We start from the raw sequence: 18,195 nt of genomic DNA on the forward strand, positions 1-18,195 counted from the left end.
TATGTGCAGGTTTTTCTGTTTTTCTTCCCTTCAGCTATGCACCTAAGTCAAGAACTCGGGCTCTAATGAAATTTTGTATTTCTTTCATTTCTCAGGTAGTTCCTGGGTCAAAACACTACACGCAACAGAAAACTGAAAGAGTTGGAGCTGAGCTTCTTCACATCTACAGTGCCTTCAGCTCAGGGAGGCAATCACCTCACGTAGATGACTGTCCCCTCTCACTCCATTTCTGAGTTACTATGCTGATTATGCAGCCCATCCCCTCTCCCTGCTCCAAGTCTGGATGACATGCACTGTCACACATAGTGTTTTAGGGGATGAATGGAAGATCTTATCCAGCAGCACAGAGGCAGTGCTGGGGACATCTCATGAGTGAGCTGATGCCTGTCTTGTTGAACCTTCCCACTCCTGAAGGAACAAAACAGTATAACTTTCAGATGCCCTTGCCATCGCAGTATATTTCCCACAGTCAACTGGGGCCTCAAAACCAGAAGAACTGGGACAGGCAAGACAGCCTCATCCCTGGAATACAGGACAAAAATCATGGTATACTTGTCTTTCTAATGCAGAAAAGATACAATTGGAGCCCTTGACTGTGAGGTGCCACTAGACCTTTCATCACCTCTGCATGATATTTAAAGAATTCCCACACATGTGAAACAAGCCATTACCCCATGAGACTAGTTTTCCTTAACTCCTACTGGTCAGTGGTGAAGCCACTATAGGCAGAGGTCTGTGATGTCATCCTCCAAACACTTTTCTCAGTCAGAACACACAACTCATATCTATGAAACTGCCCAGATTTTTGTATTCCTGTGTTCAAAAAATCTCAAGGAACTTGATGGATTCCACATCCCTACCCAGTACCTGGTCCATCAAAGCTATAACTAACAAAAAACGCATTGTCATGACATTTGCTCACCACTGAAGGAGAGTTATGGAGACCTGGAGGGATTCAGTACATCTGCCTTTCATTATTATAAGTGCAGGCTCATTTGGGAAGCTGGAACCTTTTCCCAGGAAAGGACAGGATCATTCACAGCTACATCACAGGAGGTGCCCCATGCTCTTTTATCACTAGGGAACGTCCAACCAAACTCATATACAGAAGTGCCTGATCAATGAAAGGTCATTCTACAAAAGAGTTGGGTTCAATACATTTAATACTCCTCCTCAGAAGTTCATAACTTTGTCACATATACTGAAAAATAGCCTTCCAAAACAAAATTCTGCCTGTTTTAAGAGTAGGAATAAAGTGCCAAAGAAAGAAAAATAATTTTAAATGGAAATTTAAAGATTTTGGGACTTCGCTACTAAGGAATGTTCTGTAAGTACTTTCTAATGCAGAATGACGAAGACAAAAGTGCAAGCCTATTCACTGAACTAGATGAATCTCAAATTTATTTTACCAAATAGCACATTAACATCTTAACACCTCAGCTAATGACTGCTTTCACATAGGTGAGAATATGCCCTCATTTTTCTTCCTGTCTCTTCTTTCTGCCAATTAAAACAAAAAATGTAGCATTCTCTCATGTTCCTCCCAGAACAGAATGAGAAAAATATAAATTTGAAATAGTTTAAAATGTTGGCAAAAATACCTTCCTGTCCATCTGTATTTGCCACCCTTAAAGATACAAAAGAAATGATCTTCAGGCACCGCAAAGGATTCTTGCATTTCAGTCCCATTTTCCAAAATATACTCCTTTGGTTCATATGCATGTAGGTGCTGTTTGGTATTGCTCCAAGCCAATTTTTATAGACTAGCTGGATACGAGGCAAAAATCTTCTAGTGAAGATTTCTGCATTATTGCTTAATTGTTGTCAAATATTTGCTGGGAAGTGACTCATCCTGAACAATCTTTCCTTTCATGCCTATCGCTTTCCAGTCTGTTTTTGTTATATATAATTTCACAATACAATTTCACAGGAAAGACCATGGTAATCAAAGCTAAATACCATATTAATATATATTTATAGAGTAGTTGCATATCTGCCCAATTTGTCATATGCCCTAAAAGAAGTGTCCTAAACCTTGGTACAGCTTAAGAGTGGACATGAACATCCAATAAAGCACAAAAAAAGGTGAAGAAAAAATATATTTAGCTGAGAAAGAGCTGTAACAATGAAACATTACTACAGTAAAATGAATGAATTATAGCACTTTAAACAGAGAACTTGATTGAATAAACCTATCTGATCATGCCCTAATTTGTTATAATTTGATGCTTTTCTGATATTAAAGCTCAGCTGCTGACAAGCATTTGTTATGCTTAACATAATTTGGTGTTTTTTAAACTAATTACATAAGTGAGGTAGCAATAAGCGGTTCAGGTGTTAAAAAAGCATTAGTGTAACTACACAGCACATAGAGGAAGAACACTGATAGCAGTGGATGGATAATGACAGTTTCCATCAAAAACACAATTTTATTTTTTGACTATGTATGTGGATATAAGAAGGGAAAGTGCAAAAATGCAGCCAAAACAGTGCCTCTGGTCCACAGCTACCCGAGGCTGCTGGCGGCAATGGCCAGCTAGATGCCTTAGCAAAATGAGTTAGTTTCTAATATTGATTCAATCTCAAAGGATAAAGTAAGCTACAGCACAGCAGAGGTGGAAAAGAAAAAAACCAAACAGCAAATTGTAATCAGTAAGCTCAGGTCCCTTGCCAGCACCTGGAGGAGGATGTGCAGTGCTGCACAGACCTTACCATTGTAGCTGTGAAAGGGATGTTGTCAATCACAGAGGAGGCCAACGCAGACACCCAGAGCACTAAAATGATGGCCACTGCCAAGCGCTGATCCTCAGGAACCACCTGGAATTGAGGGAGAGAAAATTATAACTTTGAGATCATTGTAGCTCTGTTTGTCCCCCTGGCATAATTGCATGTTCTTCACAGTTTTAATTTATCGGCATTTATTATTCCTTAAGGCTCTGAGATAGGAAAGGCATCTTAGATAAAATAGCCCAACATTTAATAACAAAATTACAGTTCCTCTTCCAAGAAAACTTGAACAAAGTGAACTACAAATATTGATATTTCTAATACTCAGATTTCACACAAGAAATACACTGTGCAACTGTGAATTTTGACTTTTAACTGTTTATACTCTTTTCACTTTTGAATTTTTAGAGTTTTTAGACTACAGAAAATGCTTCTCTATTGCATTTATGGCTATGTTTATTCTGGCTGTGGACAGATACACACATATTAAATATCACCCATGACAAAGTTTGATATAGTTTCTTGATATTGCTGATGCAGGAATGCAATCATTAACATCAAATTAAAAATAAAATATTATTTATTGTTATACTGGAGTAAAACTATTTTTCTTTCCTGTTAAAAGTTATAAATATTTTTAATGTACCTTTATTAACAAAGCTGTCTGCTCTCCTATATAATCTATTAAGTGCAGATGAGCCAAAGCCTGAAAAAAAAAACCAAAACATTGATATCAACTGGTGAAGCACATGATATAGTTACATTTTTTTCACAGGATGTAAGAAAATGCAAAAAATTTTCCCATCTTCAAAATATTGATATTCAAGTTATGTAGCTTCTACAGCAGGTCTGTAATTGGAGGCGAGAAAAGACACAGCAGAAACTGACGGCTGTATTTGCAGAAGTGAGTTGCTTGTACTGAAATAACTTGTGGCATTACTTAAGAGCATGGGACACAGGATCAGAGAATGGCTGAAATTTAAAGATGAATTTAAAAATTCAGTGAATACGTGTCTTCTGAACATCTGAACATTACTACTTTAAACCAAGTTCCCCGAACCCACAATATGAATAGAAGTATATCGTGTTTCAAAGGCTGGATGAAATGAGGCATCTCAGGCTCAGGCTCAGATGAAGAAACAGGAAAACAAGTTATGTTTCTGTTTCATGGCTTTATCAGGCCCATTAAAAAAAACCCAAAAACCTACAACAAAAACTATCAAAACCATTACACGTCTGCTAAAACCAGGACCGAGACCTTGGGTGAATGGAAATTGGCCCACAGGCAGCAGCACCTGAAAGACAGGAAATTCAGCACTCCAATGCCCAAGTTAGTCACCTGAACTAAGGAGGTGAGCCCTGTAAGCACTGGACCCCAGGGCAGCCTGAATCAGAGTGCTCTGTCCCCCTGTGAGAACCATTCCAATTTGTACAGGACATTTAGATAGCATCCCATACAACCATGGTGCTACCACAGACAAAAAGACATAGGAAGACGTCAACTCTGATCTATCCTTCGACAGAGAGAATACAAACTGAATCTTCACACCCAAGGACAGTGACCCACAAGGTAAAAGGGTGATTTTAACTCATAATGCTAGCCTTTAATTCACTTTGGTTTTGTTTTCTCTTCTTGCAGGCATGAAGAATGAAGTACTATTTTCAGGTTTAATAAGGTATATCTATTTCATGACTTCTCAGTTTCTCAGGGGAGAAAACCACATCATTTTTGGTTTAGCCTACACCATGCTGGTTGGCTTGCTTTCATTTTTTCTGTCAAGCAAAAGAATCAGTCAGCTGCAATACCTCACTCACTGACTTCATTCCGGCACAGAGCTGCAGGAGTCAGTATTCACATAACACAACTCCCTATAACCCCCACACCTGACAGTCAGACAGAGCCCTTCAGAGACTGCAGTGGGGAAAAAAGCATTCAACTCTCACGCTGTCAAATAACATGACAGATACAGACAAAGATGCTAATAGACATCGAGTGCTGTGGTATATGACCCTGTATTGTCAGAGTGACTGAGGTGCTTCCATTCAGACTGGCAATTCCTGCACCTGCAGATCGATTGGACATCACCTGAATAATAGTAGTTTGGCTATCACCACATTGTAAATTTGGCCTGGAAATATTTTTTTAACAATACTTTGAACAAGGTTTATCTACAATTAAAGACACAGCATGCAGAAAACAAGCAGCAAAACTTTTAAATACATGCGTATACCCCTTACACTTAAAAGAAAGAACATTTTTTCATTACTTTAGCTTCCCAGTGGAAAGCTTCCTAAGAAATTAATTCTTTTTGGTGATTTTAAGTTACCATTTTCTTTCTAAGCTGTGTGCTTTACCAACTCAAAGATTGTGACAGTTACTTTTTAAATATATGTAAAAGCAATATTCTTAATGAACAGCAATACTTTTTATATAATTGCATTGTGTTCACACTTTAAAATAAACTTTTAAACAGTTGTCAGCAATTAGAGCCCAGATTTACACTCAATTAATGTTACTGCCTTATTAATTATCTACTAACAGAACGTAATACTTTTCAGTAACGCTCAAAATTCATTCTAGAACTCAAGAAAAGAGATGTTCAGGACACACACATTGCTGCTGCAAGAGAGTCTGCAGGTAGCCCATCTCATTACAGATGCTGACAATGCTAATCACATAAACCATTTAAGGATGTCTCTATGACCTCCAGGCCAATCTCCTGCAAGCAGCTAAGTGCAAGTCAGCAATTAGTACCCTGCCGCTGTTCTCCCCTGCATGTAAACTGCACAGAGGGTCTCCTGGATATTCCTGTGTGTTCTCAGAGGAGTTAGTACTATTGCACTAACTGGTGTCTTCATGCAGGCTAGCTCCTGTATGGTAGTTCACAACAGAGTTTTGCTGCAGGAAAAAATCATGTGCCATTTTAAAACAAAGTCTAATTTATGCATGAAAATTTTCATTAATCCCTCTTTTGGACAGTATGTCATGATGACTGTTGTAAATGAACTCTGACTGAAGGAATTAAGGCAAAATGTCAATTTCTACTATAAAAGTGAACAAAGAACTGTAATCCTGAGAGGTATAGGGACTTACTTTACAGAGACAGAAGAAGCAGAAAGATTTTTATACCATCTAACAGCCACTTGTGGATAAAGACTAAAAAGACAGTTGTAAAGATTAATTACCTAGAGAACACAATAGAAAACAAGAGACATCCAAAGGATTTCCAAGTTTTTCATTGTTAAAGATGCACCAGACTGGACTGATGAGGCCCCAAAGGCAGAAACTCCAAGAGTTCCCCTGTGATTCAGGAACTCAAATCACATTTTCCAAAATGACTTGCAGTCTAAGTCCCACACAGGTTTTTAAATGTGCCTTGTAATAGGAAAGAGAACATTTATAGCAGTAGGAAACAGCTTCAGACTGGGAACTATCCAAGCTGAAGGATCACCAAGGGTGAGCAATATGAGCTGGCAATTGCTGGACGCCCTAGACCATGGAAAGAGTTCTTATACTTCAACATATATCTTTGTTTTGACCTGTTTCTTTCTGACATTAGTAACTTAGAGGAAATAAAAATGCCTTGGCAGGGACTGTCACCTACTCATCCAATAGATTCAGATAAAAATTAGCAGTGATGATATGGATAAAACATTTTCTCATTCATTGTGGGGAAGAATTTAATGTCTCCCATTTTTTTTCTTGATTATCTGGACAACTTTCTTTCATGACCTTAAACTGCTGTTATTCTAGAGAGCCAGGAAAAATATTCTTTCATTAGCAAACTATTCACTGGTGACCTGAGAAACCATAAAAATGAAGATCAGTGAATTATAATAGTTGTATCGAAAGCCTGGCAGTAAATGGAAAATAACTTCCTGCGTATTTTACTATGGTGTTGTGCAGTCACAGAGCACTCAAATCAGAGCCACTCAATCCAAGTTCAAACAATAAATACATCAGGGAATGCAAATAATAAACTGTTTCAGCAGCAGTAGACAAAATAATCATAGCTTCAGCATAGATTCCCTGTAAGAGCTACAAAATGCAAGGTTATATAGAGCCTGATAAAATGGAGAACTAAAAATTGCCTGTACTAATGAGCACACAACAAATCAACATTTCCTGATGAATTTTAGACTCAGTAGCTCACAGAAAATTTCATAATGATAATCAGAGTTTTCAGTTATCTTCTCAGAGGTTACCAGATTTTAACTTCCATTTTGGCATTAATTAGAGTTTGTTGGATTTGTTCGTGTTTCTATTTGCTTCAAATATTCTCCCTTTTACTGCTGATGATTTTTTTAATAGATTCCAATTTTCAAATTCTTTGGATCTTTGCATTTATTTGGAGGGGAGAGGGGAGAAAAGAGTCTCTGTGAGGAAATTTGTTATCACAGGCTTTTCCCATGCTTCTCACTCAGAAAATTCACTAGCCATGGCAGTATCAGTGGTCACTTGGGTTTTTTTGGGTCATGTTTCTACAATGTTATTATATAATTTAAACCCTACAATTAACACCTGAAAAACAGTGAGCATTCTAGAAGCCTAATTAACAAGTTGATGTGAGTATCCATTTAAAAAAAATATATATATATTGGGGGTAAAAGTAAATCCTCTCAAGCCGTACAAAAGCATCAAATAGAAAACAAAAAGGGATACAAAAACAGATGGACTGTTGTCAAGCAGACAAACACACAGAAACTACACAGCAAGATAGCCAGGCATTTCAAGAGCTGAATATCTTTTAAATTAGCACTGCAAACTGAAATTCAGTTTTATTTTCCTTTCAAATCACACTCCCATGAGATATCTTAGGCCATTTGGTAGCTAGCATGTAGCAGACTGCACTAGAAACATTTTTCAACTCTGGTTTAATCTTGTTCTATTATTTTTCCTATCACTTGTATAGATAATTGTAAACAAACACATAAATACATATAAAATATCTGCACACAAAGACCAGTGACAAACCCAGAAACTGAAATTCAAATGATACAAAAACGATTGTGTCAGATACATTCAACAAATGCAGAAGGAGAGAAAGTAAGACCAAGTTTATAATAAAAATTTAAATATCGAAGAGATCCAACCAGCTTTCACACTCTTCAATTCCTCTCTGTATTACCATAACTACATTTGATTAACAATATTCCAGTGGGATTGAATCAGCAGGAGGCCTCTCTCCAGGAACAAAATTCACATTTGAAATTGTTTGCAATTCTTCAGGCTTTAGAATAGGAGAATATTACCTCCATGAGAACAAACAATGCTGCAAAGAAAAGGAGGGTTGCCCACTCAACTCTGTTCAATATCATCTCAAAATCATGGATGTCTGCTAGCACCAGCAGCCAAATGGCTCCCAACATGGCAATCCAGCCTGCGTGAGAGAAGGAGAGAACAATGTTTTACACTTCACAGACTTGTTATGTGCTACCAACATATAAGTTACAGTATAGTGATTTTCAAAGATTTTTGCCATATTTTTCTCTGACTGTAACAGGAAAAGTTCACAGGTACTACAGGATGAATAGCATCTGCTTTCAAATTAAAATAATAAAATAAAATAAAATAAAATAAAATAAAATAAAATAAAATAAAATAGGCAAAGAGAGAAGAATTGGGTTACCCCAATAATCGATGGGTTTGGATCACAGGGAAACCTATAGGTATTTAGGAATAGTAAAGGATTCTGCAGATCCCAAAAGGCTTGCTGCATCCCATGGACCTTGCAGACTCAGTGGTGACCTGCTCTAGAAGATAATCAGGAAAGGAAACTCTCCTTAGGACAGAAGAGTGACTTAGACCAAAAGAGGCCCTTTTCATGGAGGATCCTTCAGTACATCCAGAAGTGTTTTAATACTCAGATTTAGGTAACTGGTTGAGAGAAAATGCAAATCAAGTGCACAATCAGGCAGAGAATGCAGTCAGCAAATCTCCTGTCCAAGGAAGGCTCACATTCCCTCTGCACAGCTAAAATGCTTTCTAGACCTGTTTGATCCCTCTGGTTCATTTATCTTAAAACTCCCAGAGTTCCCAAAGCAGCAGAGGAAAGTGAAAACTGTCAGTTCCATCTACCATGACTTTTCAATAGCAAAGCTGATTTCCTGTCTTACAAAACAAAGCAAATCTGTTCATGAAAATTAAATTAATTTGCTCTGAACATAAAAGAAGGGGATATGAAAATGTGCTGCCTAATTTTCTTCTGTTGTCTTGGCTGTTTTCTGAATTTCATTAAAGAACAGTGGGCCCAACTCCATCTTAAATAAATAAAGATGATGGCAATTCCTGTTAGAATACTGCAAGGAGTAGTAGGCATCTGCTGATTCAAAGCTGAGTAGCAGAATTTAACTGCTATTTTAGAAAACCCTAACTGGCAACATTACATTTTCTGACGCACATTTTGTATACAAGTACAACAAAGTGAAGAATTAAAGAATTTCTCATTACTTCTGGAACAATCTGTGAAAATATCTTGGTATTATTTCTATGCTTCTGTCTCCAGTAAAAACAAATTAACTTGAACATGCTATATGGAGACAACAATTAATCACTAAAGGTAATGAAATACTATAGAATTGCAGAAGTGAATGGAGCCAGGCATTTTCTTGCACCATGAGTGTTATCAGCTCACGTTAGCTTCAAGCATGCAGCTTTGCATGAGGGAAAAGTGGCTGGGATCACAATATTGTTCCCTGGGAATACAGACAGGCAAGGGAGGTGTAATACTGCCTGATGGATGGAGAGGAGAGGAGAGGAGAGGAGAGGAGAGGAGAGGAGAGGAGAGGAGAGGAGAGGAGAGGAGAGGAGAGGAGAGATGTCTTGACATTTTATATTCTCTACGAAGAATCGAAAGTACTAGGGTACATTAAAGACTGGCTTCTCTGTTTATTTTTTTCTAACTTCCTGGACCACAAAAGAGACCCATGAAGAAGAGAAATAGAAATATTTTTTTTTAAATAACTTCTTATTACTCTTGTGAAAGCAAAGCCCATTTACAGTTCCACAGACCACTTCCTTTACTGCCTTTTAGTGCCTCTGTTTCACAACAACTGATGTCCCAGAAATAGAACTTGGAGAGAAACTGAACCTAAATTCCATTTCTACCTGTTGAAGAGGGTGACAGTTTCTATTTATTTTAGGGAAAAGAAAATGAAATTTTATTATAAAATGCATCTTGCAAATTTATAATGCATTCTTCATAAGAAAAGACTTCCATGTCTTCTGCCTGGTGCCAGAAAAAATACAGTACAGTAGAAATAGCTTGAGTGCTTTGCTTTTCTTATACCCAGCAGGGAAATCTACCTTTGGAATAATACTTAGCTCATGATGAACAGACCACAATTGCAATCCTACTCAGAAAAACCACCCCTTATTTTAAAATAAGCAGAAGAACTTAAAAATATAAAACACTCTAATAGAATCAAATAGAAGTCTAGAATTTTGAGGTAGGCAGGAGAAAGAGAAAGAAATGAAAGCAAAAAATTACTGTGCAACTTGTAGGCCTTTCAAATGTTCATTAAGAATAATTTGAAAGTAATTTTGTCTGACCTATTACCATCTGGAAAGCATAACAAGCTTCTTCTGAACAAAGTGAAAAGGAGGACTTGTATGTTCACTTTACATGCACAGAATTTGGGGTAATGCATTTATGAAGACTGAGTGTACACAAAAATTTCCATTTTCTGGAAACTGAAATGGCACTTGAGACATTTCAAGTGAGCACCAAAGTCAGGATAACATTGCATGATCTCAGTGCTGGCCTGGGCAAAACAGCATGCTGCTCAAGATAGTACAAGATAATGCATTCAGGTAGGAAGAGATAAAACTGTAGAAATCCAGGATGGGAAGCAACTGGATGCCAAATAGTCCTGCGGAAAAGACCTGAAAAACACAGTCTGTCGCAACTAAATCTCATGGCCCACTGAAATACAGAACCAGGGCTATAAACAGGAAATTCTGTGAAGCAACCTCTGCTCTCCTCATCCCTGGTAAACCCTGAGAATATATATTGTAAGATACATACCCACTAGGAAATCTGAGTCAGAGAAGGCAGCACAAGGCAGCACTCTTCTGTCTGAAGAGCTGACTTTTGAGGAAAAATGTAAACAATACAGGATATTTAACTCAAAGATACGATGATTGAAGAAGTCCTGACAAGTCTTTGGGTAAATACCAGGCTTCTTCAAAGGGCAGAGAGCAGTTTGTTTGTGGCAGCAGTAGTGGGTAGGACAAGAAAGACTGAGAAGGAAGTGTTAACAGCAGCAAGGATGATTCAGGCGACACAATATTTAGGGTCACACATTTATAGTGGTTGAAAAATAGGAAGAGGTTTTTTAAAATTCATCTAGACCAGCTTCTGCTGGATGAAAATATAGTACTCATATCTGCAAAGAATTGGAGGGACACATTGATTTTTTATATGTTTTTTCCTAAGTATGGTTTTCATTTCCTGTGCTCTTTAAAATTCTTTATTTGTCATAAAGGCTGCAGCAATTTTTTGTGAACTGCAAAAACCTTTTAAGCCCACGATGTCCATTACAGGATTACCAGCTAAAATATATTTGGTGCTTAGTTTTGAATAATTATTCACACAGTATGGTACTGAATATATGAGTAAAATCCATAACTGTGTCCCAACAGCTTAGTCAGAAGACAGCTAATTATCTCCACAACCCTTCAAAATGTAGCCTAAGGATGTATGCCAGTCTACAGTGTAATTTTAATGTTATGGAAAGTATATGCTTGATTATCCTCTTATCTGTGTGAAAAAGTTAAATCAAAGACATACTTCCAGTAGTGCTTGCTCTACTCGTAGAGTATCAGTATTTCTGAATGTGAATGAAAATGTTCCATATTTTTGTATATTCAAATTTTGTATATTTCAAAATTTTAGTAGGCATTCCTGAAAATATACATTCTGAAATCTTGCTGAATGTTTCTAAGTAGTACCTCTTTTATCTTTAATATTCTTTGGAGTTTTTTTATATAAAATTACCTTCTCACAAAGCAACTTGCTGGTCTTTTGAGCTGTTTCTTTTCACAGGCTTAGCTTAGAAATAAAAATCATAGAAATCATTTTCTGTTCTGTACTATTTTTAGCACCACAGTTTAAGGTAGTTCCTTGGGGGACAGAACACTGATAGTGAAAGTCCAAGACTTGCACCACACCAAAAATTACTTAGTAAAATACAACAGGAATAAAAGAATATTAATAAAATGGGGGAAACTAGGCAAAAGAAGCAGGATCCTATGCAGATACAAGGTAATTACATCAACAAAAACCAGAAGTGTTGCATAAAACAAGGAGGTAAAGAACTGACTGCTCTGTAATCCCAGTTCAGCACATGTGCTTTGGGCAAGGATGTGCTGGACTTTGTCAAATAGCTGTAATAGCATGAAGTTAGAATGGGAAATCATATTGACCATTGTACTGTAATATCAACACCTAACATCATTAACTCTCCAAACACAATTTCATAGATGATATAGGATGGCATTCAAAATGCTGTAAGAAAGAAACCCTTGTTAGAGATTGCTATAGCTGGGCACTCCATCTACAGAGATGAGCTGACAGATATACAGCTGTCTGTATCACACCAATCCACAAATCTGAAAAATTGTGGAGCTATCTCAGTAAAGGTCGCTGCAAACAAACACACTCTATTGCCATAGCCTTATTGACTCTTGTGAGCAAAAAATAATTTGAGGAGCTGCAAATATCAAGATAAAGGAAAGGTCAACTTCTCTAGAAGTGAGCAGTAAAGATCAAAGACTGCCCCAGCAGATACAACTGTTACTGGTTCTTGGTTTTTTCTCATCAAGTGTACAGGCAGCTGCCTGGTCAGGAGATATTGTACATGCATAATTATAAGTTTGTGAAGACAACTGTGCAATTTCAAATAGAATTTTTTGAAAACTATCCTGAAATAAATTAAGACTGCAAGGATCATGGAAAGCAGATCTGTATTTTCAGGAGCAAAGTGTTATGCTGACAAGAATGAATAATTAATATCTGGACCAGACTTTCTGAGTCTGAGGCAATACTGACTGCATTGATTTAGTTCTGTTCCAACATTCTCATTATTACAAATTGTCAAATTTATTTCTAACTCATGTTCATGCATACTGTACCAGGAATTTTTTTAACATGACTGTGAATTAAAACAAAGTGATGTACAAAGTCTCTCAGATACAGTTATGTCCATTCTCATTTTAAAAAACCAGTGCATTTTCACAGTGCAATCAAGTCTCCGTGCAATACATCAGAGGCCAGCAGATCAGTCCCATGCAGAGCTCTTCTTGACCTCAGTGTAAAAGTACTAGATCACTTAAACCAACACCCCCACATGCCACAAGAGATAACAGAGTAAATGGATGACGCACAAGCAGGCAAGCTGAGAGCGCTAAACGAGGGCAAATATAGCAAACGGCTGGCAATTGTAGCTGATGACACCTGGGGAAAAGGGCTGCAGAGCAGCCCCAGCAAGCACAACTGCAAGGATCTGGAAGAGTCTCCAGAAAGGCCTGAAGACTTTCAAAGAGGACTGCTTAAAACCTTAGTTCTAACCTTATTATGTCTTACTACAGTAGACTGGACACTCTCATCAGATGCCACAACTCATTGCTTTTTATACCATTGTCAGATCAACAATGAAAGAAACTTCTTCAGTCATGGAAAGTAGCATTACAGCTTTGTATAGGTGGAGCACTAGTGGAAAACATCAAGGGAAGAAAGAAATTGCCACAGACAAGAGTCCATTAGTAACTGCAGCTAAAAGAAATACATGAGATGATTAAAAAGTCCAGGTTTATCAGTAATTTAACAGTGGTTAGTTATAGATAATAAAGCAAACCTTTGAGATGGTCAAAGTCATCTTACGGGTAACAAAAAGCACAAGAAAAAAACATATAATATGCATACAACACACTTCATATGATAAAAATGAGGTATCATGTAGAGCTGAAAAACAAATTTGAAAAAGTAAAGTGTAAAGCTTCAGAAAATATATAAAAATGGGCTCAAGTGGACTCAGCACAGGAAGTAAGAAACTACCAACAGCATTCACATCCTGGCAAAGAGAAGGAAGACACCCCTATCATGCTCATCTCTTCTCATCCCACCAAAACCCTCCAGTTATTAACACTGTGTTGTGACTCCTCCCAGCCTAAATGTGTGACCCTTAGCGCCCTGGAGAACATCAAAAGGTGACCCTAACATCAGACAAAAAGGGAGCAGATACTGTGATCGTTTGGCTGGGTTTTGGGTGGATTGGGGGGGGTTAGTGTTGGGGGTTGTTGGTTTGGTTTTTTGGGGGGGGCAGTGAAAGTTCTTTGGTTGATTTGTTGTTTTTTTACAGCAGTTAATACTGCACATTGTCAATGAGTTTTGTTTTGTATTAATTAGATAATTTAGACTCTAAGTGTTAGTATTATCATAAGATGAATAGCAACAACTGCTTGCTTTGGTTGCACTGATGCAACTTTTCATTAGACTGACAATAAATTCTCAGCTCCAGATATAGGAGATGTTCCCCTTTTTATCCACAATATCACAAGTTTGAGAAGACCATGGATACTTTTGAAAGCAGGATCCTAATACCATGTATAGAGAAGGCATCCCTAACCCAAATGTTTTGGAGACCAAAGCCATTTACTTTATTGAAATACGTGAAGGTGTTTCCAGGCAACTACAGATTATTCAAGCTGGTATTTTTAGCTCTACAGAAAAGGTCCACAAATGTTGCTTCCCAAGCTTTACATCTAGTTGCCTAATTTACCAAGTAATGTTGGATATTCCAAATGTTGGACTTTATAAAATAATGAAAAAAAATTAAATTAAAATGGAAAAAAAAAGAAAATGGAGACAAAAAAGGAAAATAGTCATTGTGACAGCTCTAAATGCAGTTGACAGTAAAGTGTCATTTGAGCCATTACTTAGGAGTCAATACCTACAAGCTTTCATCAGCTAAAACTGATTCATTTCACAGACTCTAGATAATTTCTAGATAAATGTTAGCTTCGGTGACAAATTAAAGACCAAATGTGCACTTTTCACAATGAGGATATAGTGATATATGAAGTGAAATAGAAGATGTGCTAAACTTAATGTCGTTCTTGGCATCTAGCCTATGCTTTCTTAAATCTAGCTCATTCACCAGTTTTTATACCTTAATATCTGTCTGTCTCACCAGCATTTTTTGTTTTCTTAAGCATTAAAAAATTATACATCAGCTTATTAAACTGGTCTATGGTTTTTGTCAGATATTTTATAAAACAACTCCTCAGTAACACTGAGTAGCTTTATAATGAACCTTTCATTTTAACTATTGCACAAATTAACCTAAAACCAAATATTGCAAAAGTATGAACACTTGCTTTTTTTATTCCTCTCCATGGGACAAACACTTAAATTTTCTAACTGAATTTTGTATGTTTCTGTGAATATAGTTTTATTGTTTGTAAACAAATACCATATTTGTACAAGTCCACCATCACACAGAATAGTGGCATAACATAGTTCAATCTAATTATCACTGATAAGAGATGGGAAAAATGTTCCAGAATAAAATTTTTAAGTATAAAATTCAGAGCCTTTGACATTAACACCCCTCTAATGCTAATGGGATCTGTCGACACCTCTCTCAGCCCTGTGCTCCTCTATAAGAGTACATAAATCTTTCAGACCATAGGATCTTTTTCAAAGATCTGTGGGGGAGAGGCTCAAGTTTAAAAGCATTTTCACCATTCTAAAGAGACCTCTTAGCATAAGTTCAAATGCACATGCACAGTTTGCCCCAGAGCCCAAATAAAAGCTGGGGCCACAAGTGGGAAAAGCTTATTAGAGTTCTCCTTGAGCAGCTTCCTAGGATGCATCTCCAGAACAAAACCACACTACATTTGTTTCACTTGTGCAATACTGGATATTTTTAGTTTATAACATCGCATAACTTAGTCAAAGATCCCTAAGTTTATCTGCCATTGGTTACAGCACTGCAACTCGTGCAAGCTTTTACACATACACATACTGACCCTGTATACCTGTCTCAAAGTTGTTAGTGAAGAATCATTCCTGCGGTGAGTTCCTTATTAAAATGTTATAGAAAATAAATAGATTTAGTTGTTAAAACCTTAGTAGGCTGCAGTGATGGAGAACTGGCATCATTGTCTCTAAGTAAATATTGGTATGAAACTTCACACATTCTGTGATGAAATAACAAGTGTAAGCAAGTTTGCGAAGCTCTCTAGGACTGCAGCCCTCTCTCCCTCACTAAGCAAGCTACCAGATAAATGCCACTCAGTTCTAGTTCTATTATTATTAGTGGTTCATCTATGTAAGTTACAGTGAAAACTGAAAATTCAGCATGTCCACTTAAATATATGAAAATCAAAAGAAGGATGAAAATCAAAAGCAAATAAAGAGGAGAAAATTTAAATCCCATCCACCTCCCTGAATTTGGGATTACTCCTCTCTCCAGTTAAGACAAATTTTTTGGTATAATTTGCATAATATTCTCTGTAGACATAATTGGAGGAGGAGATTGTTCTATTGAGGCCTTTTCCATTAAGGTATTTATTTCTCATGTGAATTTCAAAAATTTTTCTGTAATTTTTTTTATGGAAATGAGTCAGTAAATATGGCAACTGGTATTCACAGGAGTGACAATGTAACAAGAGTCTTTAATATCTACAGCAACTGAACATATTTCTCCGTTAATGCTCTGGCAATAAAATAAAAATAAGTCTGCACAACATGGCCTACCAAACAAACAGAAGTCACTTTAAATTAAATGAAAACACTTGTTTTCCTGCTTCTCCACTATTTCAGTCATGGTTTTAAAATATTTCAATGATGCATTGAATCATTGAATTACAGTAACAATTAGTTACCATAAACTGCAAAAAGAGAGCTTCAGATCCTCAAAAGTAGCTGCAACAGAATTTGCAGACTAAGTCCACATTCAGAAGTTATACCACATCAATATAGAGGACAAGAAAAAGTTTTTCAAGAAAAATTAGGTTTCACTACGTAAGCAAAGTCTCACCAAACAAGAGAATCTTTGTTTGTAAATATTGAGGGATTTTTCCTTTATTGTAAGAATGACGTGGGAAATTTAGACCTAGGATGTTTGCTTGCCAATAGTGACATGGAATGCTGATTATACAACTTGTCCTACTACCCAATAAGGTCATAGTGATCATGTTAGTTAGTTGAAAGAATAAACCCATTATTTTTTACAAGTTTCTAAATTTGTGGGGTTTGCTAACACTACTTGTAATCATACCAAAGCTGAAACTGGACTGAATCACAGCCTGTTGATCACCCCCACTAACAACTGATATTCCCAGAGATTATTGTGAGGGAAGATGGAGGTAATTAGCTTAAACATTGACATTAAACATTGATGACTGAAGGATCACAGACAACCATGGCACCAAAAATACCAGAATGGACTCAGTAGCACTAAGACATAACCCCTCTGTAAAAGAAAAAAAAAAAAAAATCCAAGACAGCTCCCTCAAGAAAGCAAATGGCATTACTTAATTATGGAAGAATTCAGTGAATCAAAAAAATCTCCCTCTGTCCCCTTGCCCAAATAACTCCTCAAAGGAATATGGGAAAAGCCATGGATGGTAACACCATAGGCTCACCTGTGCAAGAGTCATGTCTCCAACAGGAAAAATGGTGGCAATAAGGCAGCAACTAATATACAAATAATGTAAAACCACGGTTGTATATCTCCTGGCATACCATACCAGCTTCCAGCAGTCTGCAGCCAAAACTGAGACAGTATCTCCTCTCTGAAACAGGAAATTTCTCTACTCTGGGGTTTTCACCTTGCTCCTTGAACATGAGAGCAACAGTTTGTTGCAGCCTTTCGAAGGAGAAGAGGACATTGCCTAGTCTCAGAAACTAGTGAGCCTGGCCCTGGGAAAGAAGTGTCCAGAGGTAGAAAGGAGCAAAAGTGAGGGGGTCTGCAAGCACTGAGAGGGGCAGACAAAAGCACAGAGATCACAGGTCCCTCTTCACGGATATTAGAAGGAATTGCACAAAGTCCACAGGAGCTCAGCAACTCATCCAACTGACTAAAACCAAATCAAAGAGAAAGCACCTTCCCCACAGAAGCCGAAGGAATTAGGCTATAAATTGATTTTGGTATTTTTTCTGACCCCATTGCTTTGAAAATTCTCCCCTAAAAAAAATCTAGCTTGAAATTTCAACAAAATCTTACTCCATATTAATTTTTTTAATTTTTGTCTCTCTTGGGACATATCAGTACAGTTCAAAGTTCTATAGATGCATGCATAAAAGATAAAGTCAAAATAGGAGCCAAGTACAATCCTCAAAGGGGCTTTACTTTCATCCTTTGTCATCTTTTCTCAGATGTTTTATCAATGCTTTACCAATAAAATAAAATCTCATGGGGCCAAATGAAAGTACTGTAGGAGTCTTACAGTTTTAGTAT

At 37.1% G+C, this 18,195-nt stretch overlaps 1 protein-coding gene across 1 annotated transcript in view; it reads right to left on the minus strand.

Annotated features, from left to right (window-relative positions):
* OCA2 (OCA2 melanosomal transmembrane protein) overlaps positions 1–18,195 on the minus strand; it is a 193,090-nt gene that overhangs the window by 59,494 nt on the left and 115,401 nt on the right. The window contains exons 21-23 of the mRNA XM_085055664.1: positions 7,981–8,108; positions 3,374–3,433; positions 2,713–2,817 (exon numbers count right to left, since the gene is read on the minus strand). Of these exons, the coding sequence (XP_084911790.1) occupies positions 2,713–2,817; positions 3,374–3,433; positions 7,981–8,108 (293 nt within the window). The remainder of the gene's footprint in view (positions 1–2,712; positions 2,818–3,373; positions 3,434–7,980; positions 8,109–18,195) is intronic.

The sequence above is a fragment of the Lichenostomus cassidix genome, chromosome 1 (genome assembly GCF_008360975.1).
Source record: "Lichenostomus cassidix isolate B80296 chromosome 1, HeHo_3.0, whole genome shotgun sequence".
Classification (NCBI taxonomy): domain Eukaryota; kingdom Metazoa; phylum Chordata; class Aves; order Passeriformes; family Meliphagidae; genus Lichenostomus; species Lichenostomus cassidix.